The following is a 16458-nucleotide window of genomic DNA, read 5'->3' on the forward strand; positions in this document are numbered from 1 at the left end:
TAGCCTGGGATTTGGGTGTCCTGACCTTGCCCTCTGCTGTGAGTGTGGGCTGTTTTTATCATGCCTCGGTTCTTCATCTCTAACATAAGGATAGTATCTTATCCCTGAGAGCAGACAGTGAGAATAAGTGCTTTGCAGACGTGGCTGAGGGTGTAGCAGGGCATGCATTTAACATTTGTTGTTTGTTGCCTGGGTTACTTTTAATCTTCCCAATCGAGTTTTGATTTGGGGTTTTGATATCAGACTTATCTGTGAAGTGAAAGAGGGGGGTAGGGACAGTTGTCATGCTCAGCTTCAAAAAACTTAACTTGCAGTGCTAAGACATACTACTAAAACGGTCTCATTTGTTTTTTAGGAGCTGTTTTCAATGGAAGTATTTTGACTTTTGAAAGTTTTTGAGAAGGGGTTTTAGACAAGCAATTTAGATGAATGGATTCATTTTAGTCAAAATTTTCTTGGACAAATTTTCTGTAAAATGTCACCCAGTTCTAGACACACTGCACAGTAGTATACTCATACTTCTGTTTAACAACCCCAACTCTAGCAGAATTTTAACGACTCTGTCAGATAGTTCAATACACAGTCTGTAGCGAAGACAGGATGTTAAAATGTTTTTCATGGTTAAATTCTAGGGCTGGCTTAGTTTCTGAATTCTTGGGTAGGTGCAGTGCTTCTAGAGAGTGTTGTTTTGGAACTGAATAGTGAGAAATATTTACAGTTAGGTAAGTGTAGTCAAGTAACTCAGGCATCAGTTGAAATATCCTGGATAACTATGCTTCCGCTGGGATTTTAGACCTGATTACATCAAATTTCTTACGTACTTGTAATAACATTAAGGGAAAATGCCCAAAAGAGGTTGTTCTGCGCAAACATTTTGGCAGAAGTGGAAAGGCCATCTGGCATAGCTTCTTTTGTCTTTTATTTTTTCCCTTTTTGCACATGTATGCAGGATCTCTATTCCTGTAGTAAGCAGCTGAGTGCCTTCTAATGGGTCATGTGCTTGTTCTTGCAGGTTCATGTACCTGAGGCAGAGCTGTGGTGTTGTCATCCCTGTTTCACAGACGGGGATCTGAGATGTACCAGGGCCACGTGAGTTGACTCACCAGCACAAATGGATTAGAGTTGGATGGTGAACGTGATTTCCACCTTCTGCTGCTCAGCCCTGCCCCTTTCCTGGGGGTGCCACACTTGCGACAGGGATATGTGAGCCACATGAGAAGCAGCATGTGCATTGCTGTGGTTTGTCACTCAGAATGGCAAAGTAAACCAGCACTGACTGGGAGTTACCTCATTCCACCAGCAGTCATTTGGGAGCCGCTTCACACGCAGTTCATCTGTCTCTGCTGTGAGAACAAACTCCTGAAGGAGCCTTGGAGAGGGATGGTACGAACAGCTGGGGCAGTAGTACCCACATGTGACTGGACCCCACTTGTGCTCGTGAGTCAATTCACAACAAGATATTCCTGTTGGCAAACACCAGGACTTTCCTGGCAGTATGTAGGAAAAGTATGGCAAAGCAGTTGTCGTGGTTTAACCCCAGCCAGCAACTAAGCACCACACAGCTGCTTGCTCATTCCCCCTCAGTGGGATGGGGGGAGAGAATTGGAAGGTTAAATGTGAGAAAACTTGTGAGTTGAGATAAAGAGTTCTAGTAATTGAAATAAAATAATAATAAATTATAAGGAAAAGGAAAATAACTGAGAGAGAGAAATAAAACCCAGGACAGACAAGTGATGTAAATGAAGACAGTTGGTCACCACCAACCGTCCAATGCCCAACCAGTCCTGGAGCAGTGACCCCCTTGCCAGCCTTCCCCCAAAGTGTTTTTGTTCAGCGTGACACCACACGGTATGGAATGTCGCTCTGGACAGCTGGGGTCAGCTGTCCTGGCTGTGTCCCCTCCCAGCTCCTGTGCATCCCCAGCCTACTCGCTGGTGGGGCAGTGGGAGAAGCAGAAAAAGCCTTGACTCTGTGTAAGCACTGCTCAGCAGTAAGAAAAACAACCCTGAATTATCAACACTTTTCTGCACAAATCCAAATCGTAGCCCGTACTAGCTACTATGAAGAAAACGAACTCTATCCCAGCCAAAACCAGCACAGCAGTAATGGACTCCAGGTCTCTGAAGACCCAAGACAGTCTCCACCACTGACTTTTTCCTCTCTTCCCCTCTTTTTTTCAAGCCTTTCACCCCAAGGCCTCTTCTTCCACAGCAATTTCAGTTTTGTGGGTTTCATCCACACAGGGGTTTGCCCAGCTTCCATCCAAACAGTAGGTAGCAAAGCTCACGCATCTGGTGCAGAAAAAAAGAGATTCAGTTTGCACCAGTTCTGTCTGTTGACATTGTGGTTTGTCTTGCTACAGAAGAGGTTTGTCTTCCTCAACTGATGTGGCTGGTCTCACCTGAAATGGGCCAGATCCTGACTGTCACTGAGTTTCTGCATTACAAGCATTGCCTAATTAATTTTTCTTAGTAAATGGGTGGGTTTAGACATAGAGTCTGGCTAAAAGAGAGTTAAAATAACAAATTGAATTGACAATGAAAATGTTTCCTTGATTGGATAGTTAGATGTAAGCTACCAAGGCTGTTGGCCTTGATGATATCCATGTGCCACAATATAAAGAGAGCTTTGAGAGGTGCTGTGCCACACGTGGGCCTGCAACAATCTGCCTTTGCAGAAATGTTTCCAAACTGCTGGTATCTTTGTTATTTTTCGCTGGATTTGTAGAGCCTGGCACACTGGAAGACTTCTATCTGTAGGCATGAGCTGTGCTGTCACAGGCTGCTTAGCAAGATTTTCCTCTGCTAAACCTAAAAATCCAGCTGTGAATTGCCAAAGATGTTGAGGAAGCAGGTGGTGGAGGACAAAGAAGGGCCTTGGAAATGTTCTTGAAGGGTGTAGCTCTGCTGAACTGTGCAGAGGCAATCAGGGAATTTCTCTTACTTAGCAGGACCTGTCAGCTGCAACGCCTCTCCTCGAGGTTAGATCAGAAGGGCCCAAATCTGCCTGCAGCTTTTCCAAGAGGATGCTTCAGACCTCCTGGGATTTACAGGTCTGCAAAAAGCAGAGTGGAGAATGAGTCTTACTTTGCAGGGAAGCCCAATTTTCTTGACCTTCCACAACTATCGTTCTTCATCACAAATCCTCAGTTATATCCAGTTAACACCTTTTGACCCAGCCAAGGCTTAGGTGGCTCATCTGTACGGGAAAACTGAGGGTGTGGGCAGATCACAGCCGTGGATCTGCCCACAAGAAGGCACCTCTCGCTGCTGGTCAGGATGGCCTTTCCCCTTCCCCTCTGGTTCTTGCCTGCCCCCCTGTCTCTGTGCACTTGCTAACCCAGCTGTGGAAGCAGGCCAGAAAAAAAAAAAAAAAAAAAAGAGGAAAACAAAACTTCCCAGAACTGATTTCTGATGACCAATAAGGCGCATATTTTAAATTATTGGAACAATTAATGAGCAGGACAAAATTCAATAGAGACTCCTTTTCAGTCTTTCAATGGAAACAAGTGCTGGTGGGAGAAGTATCTTTCTTCAGCCGCAAGCAAATTACAGGAGTGAATGGACTGAGTTCCAAGTGCTGCGTTCAGTACACGGGGTTGGACAAGATGATTTAATGATCTCTGGCCTTAAAATTATGAATCTAAGTTTTACAAGTATTTCAGAGGGAAGCAACAGCACAGTGTAGATTAGATGTTCATCTGGCAGCTAACCAGTCTGAAAGGAAAAGCTTTTACATTTTGTTCTGTCCAGCACTCGGTCTTCTCCAAGAATTACTCCCGAGGTTCAAGCTGGTGTGAATCCAGGACAGCTTTCTCTAATGTGAGTCTAACTGCAGAGTCACGGGAATGGTATGAATTAAGCAAGTCTTTTTTTTATAGGCAAAGTCCATTTCAAAAAGATACTGAACACTGTTTACACTGCAGAAAGGAGGTGAAATAGGGTGTTTTGCTACCCACATGCATTTTGGGGGCACTTTTCCACGTTTGCTCCCAGGGCAGTGTGAGCTAAGATAGTAACTCCCTGTGCGGTCAAGGGTTAGATGCAGACACTTCTGGAGACGATTCAGAACATGAGGTACTTATTAAGGTCATATGAGTTGCCTTTGAGGTTTCCTGCCTCTCTCCATTGACTGAGGCGCTTGCGCTCCTCCTTAGACTTCTGAGTTGTGAGCCAAACTAAGTTAGCACGAATACTCTTCTGACTGTCCTCCCCTGATGGCATCCTGCCATGCCACAAAACCCCTGCAGAACCAGGTGGACTGAGCAGATCCTCTGGCCTCCACAGTTGCTTTCTGTTGGGTGAGTCATGAGGAAACACTTGGTGAGCTTGGCTGTGCTGCGCCACCATTGTGCATCTAATTTTCCGCAGCAGCACAGTGTGTGAAGGAGAGACGGACAGGGGAAGCACGTGCCTCGTGCTGTCTTGGCAAGACCTGGATTTCACCATGTGGTTTTGCTGTCATCCTGCAGGTCAAGGTGCCATGGCAGAAGTGTGGACCATTGTGGAGAGCGTGAAAAGGATCCTTGAAGAACGGGACTTGCCAAAGCAGAGCTGATGATTTGGCATGTAAATTGTATTTGCGTGCCTCCCTGATGATTTGAAGATAAAACCAACAGGAAGCTGAGTCGAGGTGGCATGCGTACCTATAGCGTGCTCTTCAACCGAAGGAGCGAAACGTTTGTCTTCCAGCTGGTGCCAAACTGAATTGTGGTACATCACTGCAGACTTTCAGAAACCAAAGCCAAGAGCATGCTGCTTTAGTGTGGGAACACTCTGTGGTATCTCACAGAGAGGGAGTAACGTTCCACTGGGCCACTCAGCCCCCCGTGTTTCACATGCGCTCCTTGCTGAGGAGGCTGCAGAAGGAGTTGCCAGTGTACTTCAGGTCCAGTGGTTCTCCCAGGAGTTGCTCGAGCGGAGAGTGCTGTGCCAGTCTAGGTGATGGGAATAATGCCAGCCTTTTCCAGCATGTGGGTGTGGGGGCATCCCTGCTCTCCCAAGCCTGGCCTGTAGCTGTGCTGGCTTCACCTTTCCAGCAGGAGTCACTGTCCAAAAAGCATTTCCCCTCCAGGAGCTTAGTAGTAGAGATTTTAATTCCGCTCCAAGAATTGCCTCTTGTAGCTTCTCTGGGGGGTGTTTGCACGTGACAGCATTGCTAAATCATTGTGTCTGCTGACGTTTCTTAGCAGAGGTGGGGAAAAAATTGACTGAAAGTAGCTATCTAGTCCCCGAATTAGCCTTTGCCCTTTTGTATCTGTTGACTGCATAGGGATGCGGACGTCAACCATGTACCAAAATGATACCTGCCCAGCTGGGTGCTCCAGTCAGTAAATGAATAGGCTGGGCTCTTGTGGAAGGCCAGGGTGGCTGTTTCCCAAGGGAGTGAAGTCAAACTTTGCCTATGATGATCCCTTTCGGCTTGAAAATTAACCGACTAGCCTGAAAAAAATTGGGAAATCCTGTGACCCCATAGGCGTCCAGACCAGTCAGGGCTCCCCCAGTCCCGCCTTTCCTTGGAAATGTGATTCCGCTCCTGAGGGGAATGGGAGCAAACTGGAGCTGTTGAACATGTTACCGTAGCAGAGCACTGCTGACCCAGAGAGTTTATTTTTAACTAGACCCAGTCAAATTTAAGGCCTTCGGTACAGAATGTGCATCCTGCCCATGGGGGCAACCTTCAGACTGCTGTGCGCAAGGGAAGAGGTTATCAGGGTATGTTTGCTTTCCTTATCTATTCCACACAAATAAAACCTCCTGAACTTTCCCATTTTTGGCTCTTCCACTGATAGAGATCTGGGGACTCAGAGCTTCTGAGGATCAAGTCAGAAGGAACCTCATGTGAGCAGAGCTTGTGGCTCACGGGAAGGGCCGTAGCAATACCATCATCACGAGCTTTGTATTTTGCCAGTAAAGTCTTTGTGGTGTCACCTGCATCGTTTGCTCATGTTCTTAGCACGGTGAAAGCTATCCACCTATCCTCAGAGTATCTTACTTTAAGCTTACTGAAGGCAGTAGAAGAGATACTTCTTGGTTTCCATTGAGTTTTGTAGTGAACGTTGTTTCTCCTACTTACAAAGAAATATGTGTTCTGGCAGTTGCAACTGTAACTCGACCTTGCAGCTCTGCTCTGGCTCTGCCGTTGATATCTTGTGTGGTTGGAGTTGCTTGGCCTTCCTCCTAGTCCGTGACTTGGCGATGCAGAAAATCTGACAGTAAGGTTCCTCATACCAGGTCAAAACACCATGTCCTTGATAAGAATGTTCATCTGTTACAAGTCTGGTTTGCTGGCTTAAGCTGCTCCAGAAACGGTGGCAGGTATCATATCATCTGGCTTCTGGCACCAGAGATGGGCAAGAAGGTGTATGGCGTGTGGTGCAGAGCGCAAGCTCTGGTAGTTCAGCAGAAGTTGGGTAACGTGGCATTTTTAGATCCAGAACTTATGCTGAGTCACCTGATGTCTCGTGGAGCTGGCAACCGGTCTTAGTGGGCTGATCTGTAAGGTGGAAGGAAACTGCTAAGACTAGAGTTGCCTCTGAGACTCGTTGAGAGGCTTAAATCAGGGCTTGTAAAGAACTTGCAGATCCCTGAACAAAGGGAGCTAATTCTTTGTCCTGCAAATATATAGAACAGCAATAAAAATGTATAGCTGAGAGAATGAGGGGAGCAGTTCACAGCCAGCGGCCAAAAAAACCCCAAAGAAAACTGCTCTGTAGAGGACACTGCTCCTTATCTGTCTCATCTCTGCTGCAGAAACAGATACTAACTGTGCCGCTAAATGATCCTCTGCATAATTGCTGTGATTTCTAATTGGAGACAGGTTGTGATAGTGTTATAAGTTGGGATAAACCCATGCTCAAACCACCTTTCCTCCAGGGCAAACAGGAGAAACAGTTGAGTTCCTTTTTGGAGGCAGAGGGCTGAAGCAAGAGCAGCTGCCACACCAGTGCGGGCACGCGTCCCCACCCACGGCAGGGTAGGTGCCAGCAGCCTGCGGGCAGGAACACTTCACGGCTGCTTGCTGTGGAAAAGTGGCAGAAAGAGAAGCTGGGGAAGCCCTGTCTGCTGCGGCATGAGTGGCTGTGCTTTGGGAGGGTGCTTTGGGACGATGCCTTTCTAGGACAAGGCTGGGAGTGATAAGTGAAGGACCTGATTCAAAACCAGGGCTTTGTGCAGGCTCAGTAGATAGGCACTGCCAGCCTCGCCGCCACCGAACAAGGACGGCAGGGCTCCACTTGGCCACCAAGGTCACCAAGAGGTGTCAAGTGCTTAATTACTTGAGGCAGAGACTGACTTCTCCGTCCCTTGCAGTCCTGGGTGTTCCAGGTTCACAGGGGAGGCCCGAGATGCTGCTTGTGTGTTTTTTCTTTTCCTTCAGCTCTTCTTTTTAAGCCATGCACTGATTTTTTGTTTTGCTTTCCCGTGAAACTCTGATGACTGAGGCAGCATCCCTGTAAAACCTGCTGTGTGTTGCGGTTTCATTCATGCTGCTTAAAACCGTTTCTCTCAGCACTGGCTTGGGAGCGATAAACAGCTGGGACAAAAGCTCAGCTAAGGCAGCAGCCCTCCTCCTTTCCTGTGCTCAGCCTCGCCTGGCCTTGGGCATGGCTCTGAGCATCCATGGCTCTGAGCATCCATCCCTCTGGCTGCTTGCCCCCGTTCCAAACGGGATGTGATCCCTTTGCTGCTTGGCTCCGTGGGGCACTGGAGGAGGATGGAGGTGCTGTGGTGCTGCTTTGCATCCAGATGGTCTGGCTCCGAGAGTGGTGCTTGGGTCAGGAGTTGGCTCCCCAGGTGTCAAGTCTCTCCACTGTCACTTGGGGTGGGAGATGCATATTCTGTGTGCCTGTCCCATCCCACGCCTTTGTCCTGGGAGCCTGCAGCAAGAGTAGAGGCACATGAACAGACTGCAGAACAAACTCAAAAAGAAAATGGTGAGAAAACCTCCCCACTTTTAGACTTTAAGCAGCCACGTCTCTGCGATGCGCCTGGTTTTGAGAGCCTGCGTGCAGTGACTTTGCGCCGCGGGGCTCCGGATTTGACACCTGCCTGCAGCAAGCTGGGTGGTGGGGTTCGCACCTCTGCGGCGCTGCCGGCCGCCCTGCCTGCCTGGCGAGCGGGGACGCCGCCTGCTTCGTATCTTCGAAAGCGCAGGGCGGCAGGAAGTGTTTTTTCTTCCCCGACCGCAGCGGGGCTGGGTGCTGGGAGAGGGCGATGGGTGCCAAGGGGTGACAAATCGGTGGTGGTAAGCGAGAACGTGGGGGTGCTCATACAGGTGGATTTTCCCTGAAAATACCCAAATGAAGCTCTGAGAAGCGGATCGCCCTTCTGTAAGGTTTACACAGTGATCACAAGACTAGTTATTGACGATACAGAGATTGCAAGACTACGGCAGCGTGGGATTGCTGTTCTGCTTTTGCAGAGCCAGGTGCTGGTGAGCTTGGTGAGCTGTGGGGCTCAGCAGTGCTGCAGCCCCCAGCCCTACTCCCCATCCTCATCCTAGCGACTCACAACCTCTCTTTGAGTGATGGGCAAGTAATTATGCTGTGGAAAAGAGTTGCTTCCTCGATCTCAGGCTCCAAACCGCTGCTGTTTGCAAAGGAGCTGCTGATCCACCTTTTTGTAACCCACTGCGGAAAGCTGGCTTGGGGTTTTTTCCCGTCCACCCCAATCTTGCTGCATGGTTGTTCAGCGCCACCCTGGTACGCCTGCGGCAGAGCCAGGTGCTGAGAAAGACGCAGGCTGAGCACCGGCCATGGCAGAGCTCGCTATAAACCCATCTGTACCTGATTTGAACTGGCCCGTTGGCAAGTGGGGGCCTTTGCAGAGCCTTCCACAGCATCAGCCCCCACCTCGCTTCCCTGTTACCCCTCCCCTGCTTCAGGCGCAGGGCAGCACCGTCTCACCCCGGTGGGATGGTGTTGCAGACAGCTGCTGGCAGCGAGCAGGGGAGCGATGCCCTCATCTCCCTGACATCTATCTCCCTTCCTAGGCTGAACCCGGGGTAGCTGCAAATCCAGCTCCCTGCGGGGCTCTGGCCACATTCAGCTGGTCCCGCAGCCCTGTGGGTGCCACTGGCAGCCCCAGGGATCTCCTGGGCTCTCTGAGAGGTCAGCATCTATCTCTGCCAGGGGGGTGGTCTGAGATTTTTGGATTCGGTCTCCTGCTGGCACATGGAGGCTCCTGCTCTGCTTCCCCTTGGGCATCGGGTGTTTCTGCTGCCAGCAGAGCTGGAGAAAGGGTTCCAAAAGGATCGTGTTGGTCACAGGCTCTGCCCTCGTGGTTTTCCTTTCTATCTGCATCGGTTTTTCTGTCTCGCTGGCCTTCCCGGCTCAGGAGGCGTTAGAACGCAGCTGAGCTGCCCTGGCCTGCGATAAGGATGGTGCCAAAGGACCCAGCACTGCTCGGCACAGACTCCTTGGCACCAACTATGCTGATAGCTTGGCTTCGGCGGTGACAACCTTGCAATTAAAACTTGCAGGTGCAGTGTTCTTGCCCTGGCCAGCAGCCTCAGTGGATAGTTTAAAAATTGTTTCCAGGAGTAATTGAGCTTAATTAGAAGCTTGAATTCCCTGAGGCTGTGCTGCTCAGGGTTTCTGAACTTGCTGGGAGTCATGCAAGGGCTGAAGATGCTCAGAGATGCACGGAGCGGGGAGGGACATAATCTGACTGGGCCAATTCCCTGCTGGATCTCACCCTGTTTGGGTTTTTCTTCTTGAGAGAGCATGTTGTCCTTCAGATGGAGTCTGAGATTTGTTTCTCTGGGGATTCTGGCTTTGGCATTTTACCTCACTTTTCTGACTGTCTGGGGAGAAAACAGAGGATAAAGGGGACAGAACCAGCAGAAAGCCTTCATGCTGGCCCGGGAGATGAAGAATAAGGGCGACTTTTAGGCATGTAGTCATTGCAGTTAAGATAAAAGCAATCTGCTCCTGACTGCAGGCTCCTGGGCTCTCTGGAGGGAGTACAGAGAGATGGGCTTTGCCATGGAGACTCAGAAAAGCAGGCTCCATGAAGTGCGATTGCAAAGACGTCTCGGTACGGAAGCTGGGAGAGCCCGGCATGCTCCTAGCCCCACACTGACGGCGTGCAGCCTCCGGCACGTTATCGATGGCAGCACCAGCTCTGGGCGGCGGAAGGATGAGCATCCCAGGGACCTGCTCAGCCCCCTGGCACCAGCCCTGCCGGCAGCAGGTGTAGCCAGAAAATCCCCCCCATCCTCCCTGCAGCACTGCTGGCACGGCGGGCGAGCGTGCCGGCACAGGCAGCGTGCCGCCCTGTCTTCCCACTGAAACAAGGGAAAGCAGAATTTGTGGCCTTGGGGGGACCAAGTGCAGCAAGAAAAGCTTTCTGGAAGGGTTTACTTTTGCATGGTTCCTTGCGTGGCTGGAAGAGCCTTTCCCCAGGAGAGCCGTGCCCCCTGAGCGGCCCGAACCCCCAGGCCTGACTCTGCTTTCTGTCTCGCTTGATTTACACAGGTTGCTTCGGTGGTTTATAGTTTTGGAGAAATATGATTCATGAACTCGAGCGTGATAAGGATGAGGGAAGAAAGAAAAGCCACGTCAACCTGAAGGAATGTGGCTGGTAGAGAGCCCAGCCTGTGGCTGGCAGAAGCCCTGAGAGGGGGGATCAGGCGTAAAAAGGGGCAAAATGGTAACATGCCCCAAAAAATAGCTGGAAACGGCCCATCCCTGCTGCAGGAAAGCACAGCTCGCTTTGCCTGGGCTCTCATTCCCGAAATAAGCAGTTTTAAGACCATGGGACAGTTCCAGGCAAACTCCACGGGCACAGCTCAGCCAAGCTTCATAACTGGAAATAATTTATGACCCAAGCTGCTGTGCAGCGCTGACTGTGCTCCGCAGACCCTCCCGGGGCTGCAGCCACCCTCCGGACCGCTGCACCGCGTCCCCAAGGATAAGGAGCTGGTGTGAGGTCTGGGAGCAATGCTGGGGGAGCAGCCCCTGACGGCTGTGAGCTCTTGCGTGTGTGGCAAGCGAGGGAAGCATTGTCCCTTGTCCCCTGGCTTTGCCAGGCAGCGCCATGTGTCTGCCAGATGCGTGGACAGGGAAGCCGATGCTGTGCCAAGGCTTCCATCACTGATGGTGGCGGCGGTGGCGGCGAAAGCTCTGAGCTGGCGGCTGCCTGCCGGCAGGTTCCCACTGCCCTCACGTACATCAGCCCCTGTGTCAACACGGCTCGACCTGGCAAAGGCAGCCCCTTTATAAAGGCGGCAAAATTTGCTGCTCACCACAGCAAGGGGAGACCGTGGCTGATCAAGCCACAGGTGTGCGGAGTGGGTCTGCGTATCGGAGAGACCAGCTCTGGGGTGGGGTTGCCGAGGCACGGGCAGACCTCTACCCCTTGCTCCGCTTGGGAACAACCTGTTGGCTCTGCCTGAGGGCAGGGAACTCCTGCCCGCAGCCTGCCCTTGCAGCATCCCCTGAGCCCTGCATCCTGCGCGCCCCAGGGGCGAGCTCAGCTCTCAGGTGCCCTGGATGGATATTATTCACGGCAGCATTTTTGCATGGGTACAAAATTGCTCTTAGCTGGAAGGATTTTCACAGCGAGGACAGAAGCTGCTGCTTTGCAGGCAGGGTGCAGGCAGGGTGCAGGCAGGGCGCGGCCCAGAGTGAGGTTGGCACAGCCAGAGCACCCGTATGCCTCCAGTCAATGAACCCTGCCGGTTGCTTCAGCAGAAAGTCAATATTGACCCTTTGCCAGTGTTTGCATGCATCGGCACTAAAATTACCAAAAGCAGAACAAAGCCCCACGCTTCCCTCCAGCCCTGGCTTTGTTCACTGATACTTTCAAAAAAAAAAAGAAAAGTTGTGTTTATTGGGGCTTTATGGGAAGTCGAAGGTCTGGGAAAAGCCATGGAGAAAGAGAGCTCCACCTTTTGCTCTGCTTCTTATTTCTCATCCCTCTCTTCCTCCCCTTACCCAGCATCCCTCCTCCCCCAGAGCATCCCTCCGAGCTGGACCACCGCAGGGCAGGAGATCCTGGCGTGGCTGCAGCATCACCCCCATCCCCACTGTGTCCCCAGCTCCTCAGAGGGGACCGCGGCTCAGAGGCCAGGCAAGGACCAGTGCGGGACATGGGAACCAGCAGCACCCCTGCGGTTTGTAAACTGGAAATAAAAGCTGAAGCGGTTTGAAGGCTCGGCCTCGAAAGGGGGAAGGTGGTGGGGGAGCAGAGAGGAACCAAAACCCACCAGCAGAGGAACAGGCGGAGGAGCGGAGGAGAAGTGAAAGCAGCTGTGATTACTGAAAGCCCCGATGTGAAAGAGTAGGAGCACTATCTTTGGGGCTTTCACTTCCCTGTCTGGGCAGGTTTTCTTGGCTTTGGTCTATTTTTCCCCCTCCCCAGTCTCTGCTCATAAATTCCTTCCTGGGGTGGGTGGGGTTGGTGGGGCTGGAGGTGGGTGCCCAATCTGTTGCGAGGGGGTCGGAGAGGACTGCAGCTGGGGACCACTGAGCATCCCCGTCATGGTGGGGTTTGGGGGCTACTGTCTCCCTGCCAGGGATGCAGGCATGGCCAAGCTGCATCACTCCCCACATCCCCTCTCCAGAGGGGGACAGCCACACCACCGGTCCCTGCGCACAGGCTGCATCTGCGTGTTTGGCCTCCGAATACAGAGATATTTTAATCTTTTAAGCAGACTGCATCTGCTATTGGTCCCTGCCCCCAAATATTTCATGCAGGAGTGGAAGCCTGGTAGCGTGGCAAAGCGGGGTGCTTTGGTACATCAAGCACCTCAATAAAAGCCTTTTTGGTAAAGATGAAACACCGTCGCTAAGGGCTGAAAGCTTCTAGCCCGGAGTTGAGCAAGTGTTTTCTTTCTCCAAAAATAAGAGGTGAAGGATGGCCAAGACACGATGTGCTGGCGGTGTGGAGGTGCTCTGGCATCACATCAAGGTGGAAAATAAGTGTTCAGCCATGAAAAGCAGTGATGCTCCCCAGCTCCCCTCTTAGTCCTTATCACTGCAGCCTCCACACTTAGTTTTGGGCAACGGAAGAGACTGCAGGTGCATGGATTTAAGCCCATTTAGCAACCCTAATTAAAACAGTGCATCCCCCCCCCCGCCTGCCCCATCCCTGGAAAGGGTCATCGTAACTCGGCCATGACCTCGGCCGTGGTGTTTGACTGCTTTCCGCCCGGGGAGGAGCCTGCTGTCCTCTGCGGGACCCAAACCTAGGCTTAAAGTTAAGCCCGGGATTAGAGGCTGTGCTGAAGCCGGCTGGGACGAGTCCCCGCTGTCCTGAATCAGCAGAGCGGCTGCATGGGGAAGGCCGGCAGCAGACGAGGGGTCTGGCAGCTCGTGGTGCTGGATGCCAAGGGGATGGAGCTGGCTCCGTCTGACTGGGCATCCATCAGGGGCTCACTGACCAGCCCTGGGCCGGTCCCCTGCATCTGTTAGCTGAGCTCTAGGGGATGTAAACCACCGTTAAATCTTTAGTGTAAATATTTGAGGTGGTGTCAGTGTTCACAGGGGGCTGGACTGAGTCCTCGGTGATGGAGGATGCAGCCCTCCAGGTGGTCAGGTTTGTTTTCTTTCCTAGGTGCTGGAGAATTATTATATATTTAATATTAAATACCCCCACAAGCATCAGGACAAGCACCTTGGAGTGGGTCAGAAGCCCCGAGCCTGGACCCTACCCCTCACCTCCCAGCACATGGCTACGGAGCATCACCTTTGGCTACCAACTAAGGGGTCGGTGGTGATGTAGTCCTGGTGCGGTGGGAGCTGTTTGCAGGCTGCTCGCACCAGCCCTGTTGTTAGAGACAGGGAGATGGTGAGGGGTGAGGATGCTCCAGGATGGCGCAGCCATGGGGTGACACCCCCAGCTCGCCCTGCCTAAAGGGGAGTTTTGCCAAATGCGGGGCTTCTCCTTGGTGTTTTCTCTGGCTTCTGTTTACACATCAGCACTTTGCTCGCCCTGTCCTGCCAGCATAAGACGTGAAGGCCAAACCACCCTGAATATTTAAGGCAAAGATAAGCATTCCCCAAACACAGGGCTTTGGGGAATAAAAAAAAATCAACATGCCCCACACACAGAGCCATCAGTTTTAGCCTACTTCAGCGTTTCTGACTTTAAAACACCCATGGCCTGTCCCGCTGTGGAAGGAGCATCCTCATCCCCAGCAAACCTCACGCTGAGCTCTCCGCAGGGATGTCCACCCCCATTTAAAACCTTGCTTTTCTCTTCCCACTCCTCCATTAATGAGGTTGGCCCCTACACTTCCTCTATACCAGCCTTAAATTCTATAATTCTATAATTAACAGGTCAACGTGGTCAGTCCTATTCCAGAGGCAGAGGAATCGAGGTGGGGAGGGAGGCAGCAATTTGCCACATCGTGCTCCGTGTGGGGAAGGGGATGCGGAAAGGGCTGGGGGCTTTCCCTCTGAATTAAACCAACAGAAGCAAGAAAGAATAATATAATTAGGGGGGTAAAATGGCAGAAAAGTTAAAGCCACTCCCTGAAACTCAACCACTTTCATCCTGCAGGAGCTCAGCAGATAGATTACAGGCATTGCTGGGTCAGATGCTCTGGAGCTCTTCCAGGCCTGGCCGGTGTTTAAATAGAAAGGTTATGTACCTGGGAGATTTATTTCATCTTTTAATTGGTTGTTTGTTTACACGGCTCGGGAGCTCTTTGCTAATGTTTGCTTTGCTGGCTCACTCAGCTGCTGAAAATCCTGGCCGGCCGCGTCCCAGCCCAGCCGGTGTGCCGGGGGAGCTGCCTTTCGGCTCTGGCTCCTCGGCTTCACCCGGTGAGCGCCGGGTTCCCCGTGAGCTCTTCCCAGCCCGGAACCACAGGCACCTGGAGCGGGCATCTCTCCCATCACGCCTTCGCAGGTGTGCGGGAGGGATGGTCCAGGTGAGGGTCCACCACCCCCACATCTCCCCTCCCCTTTCCTTGTGGGCAGGCTGATGGAGAGCAGGAGCAGGGGGCCTCCTGGCTGCGGAGGTGGCGGGGATGGACGCCCCTCAGCTGAGCTCCAGGGCTCCCCCTCTCCCGAGTGTCCTGCCAGGCCCCACAGAGGATGAAGTGCAAAACACCGTGGTTATGAGTTTGGTTTTTCCCAAGCAGGTAGCAAGGTCTCAGTTCTCTGCTGGTCTCAATCTGCACAAAGCTTCAGAGGAAAATCCGTTCTCTTCCACTGCAGCTCTAGTGAGAAGGGCTTTGGAAACAACCGGCAAAGCGCAACACTTTTCTCATACCTCTTTTCTTGGTTTTATCTCATTTTATGTTAATTTTCGCCTTTCCACGAGTGGTGGGACTGCCTCCGCAGGCATGCCCAGGCGACGGGTGCCCAACAGTCACGTAGGCGGATGGCTGCGGTGCGAGGTGCCCACAGGCTCTTTGGCAGAGCAGGTCTCTGATGGCAGATGGGCTCCTCCACCCCATCCTTGGGGGGCACCCGCGTGGTTCAGGGGTGCCTCTTTGCCTCCCCACCCCAGCACTGGAGCCAACGGATCCCTGTCTCAGCTCAGCATGCCTCCCTGGAGGGCAGAAGGGAAGCGATGCTCCCTGGCCTGTGCCGGCAAGGAGCAGCCACCCAGCCGGATCGGTGGGGCGAGCTGGGAAGGAGCAGCCCCAGGGGTGATGGGGAAGCCGCAGACGAAGGAGGGGATCATGCCCAAGATGAGCTGTCGTTGGCAAGAGCCCCTTGGAATTAGGAAGGCCGAGGCAGGTGCTTCCAAGGCAGGCGGGTTTGCTCCAAAAGACCTCCCAGCTTCTGCGGCAGATGGCCACCTTCCCGGCGGGGCAGCTTGCCCGCTCCTCTGCCAGCTCCTGCCCGCGTGCATTGAACCCGTGTCAACGGCGGCCACATGTGTTTGGGAGGAGCTGATGGGTGTCACCGCAGGAATGGGGGGGTTGGGGGTATTTTGCATGTTTTTCGGGTTACAAATGTGTTAACGTCTGTTTTGCGCAATCAATCCATTTCTCAATCTTTGCTCCCTGCAAACAACTGGAGGTGAACGTGCGTTGCTTAACCGGGTAAATCAGAGCCACCTCTGTGCCTCCAGCCTCACCGACTGCACGTGGCTGCTCTCCTCTCCTTCCTCCCATCAAAGTCTGCATTACTAATGATAATTAAAACCATGTTTGGGAGCAGTTTATTGATTTATCCTCCGGGAATTCTTTTTTCTTCTGGACTTCTGAACTGCTTCTCACAGGTGGTACCAAGACGTGTTTCCAGGTGACATGGAGAAGCACCTCCCCAGGTGCTGCCCACACTTTTTTTGGGGGAGGAAGATGATGGGGATGTTGGGGATGGCACCATCTTATGATCGTCCCATGCCTACCGTGGAGGCCATGACGGTGTCTCCAAGCTTTGGTCCATATGGCCGTGAGATTGGCCATGGGACATTCTGTGCTGCCTCCCCACCCGGTTCCCAGCCCCTCAGAGGCAGTCAGCACAGCACGGTGACCACTCAGGCCACTCACTGA

At 52.2% G+C, this 16458-nt stretch overlaps 1 protein-coding gene across 5 annotated transcripts in view; it reads left to right on the forward strand.

The window, feature by feature from the left end:
- Positions 1 to 16125, forward strand: part of PPCDC (phosphopantothenoylcysteine decarboxylase) — a 29582-nt gene extending 13457 nt beyond the window's left edge. For 2 of the 5 annotated variants that reach the window (XR_005828966.1, XR_005828965.1), the window contains 2 exons: positions 11943 to 14880; positions 15094 to 16125. Coding sequence is in view for 2 of the 5 variants with exons in the window: in XM_040601542.1 (XP_040457476.1) it covers positions 14455 to 14880; positions 15094 to 15924 (1257 nt within the window). In the remaining 3 variants the exon portion in view is untranslated. Of the gene's footprint in view, positions 1 to 1012; positions 1090 to 4471; positions 5767 to 11942; positions 14881 to 15093 lie in introns of those variants that run through there. The other 3 variants (XR_005828967.1, XM_040601542.1, XM_040601543.1) reach the window with 3 other exon arrangements.
- The last annotated feature ends 333 nt before the right edge of the window (positions 16126 to 16458 follow it).

Source organism: Falco naumanni, chromosome 7 (genome assembly GCF_017639655.2).
Source record: "Falco naumanni isolate bFalNau1 chromosome 7, bFalNau1.pat, whole genome shotgun sequence".
Lineage (NCBI taxonomy): Eukaryota > Metazoa > Chordata > Aves > Falconiformes > Falconidae > Falco > Falco naumanni.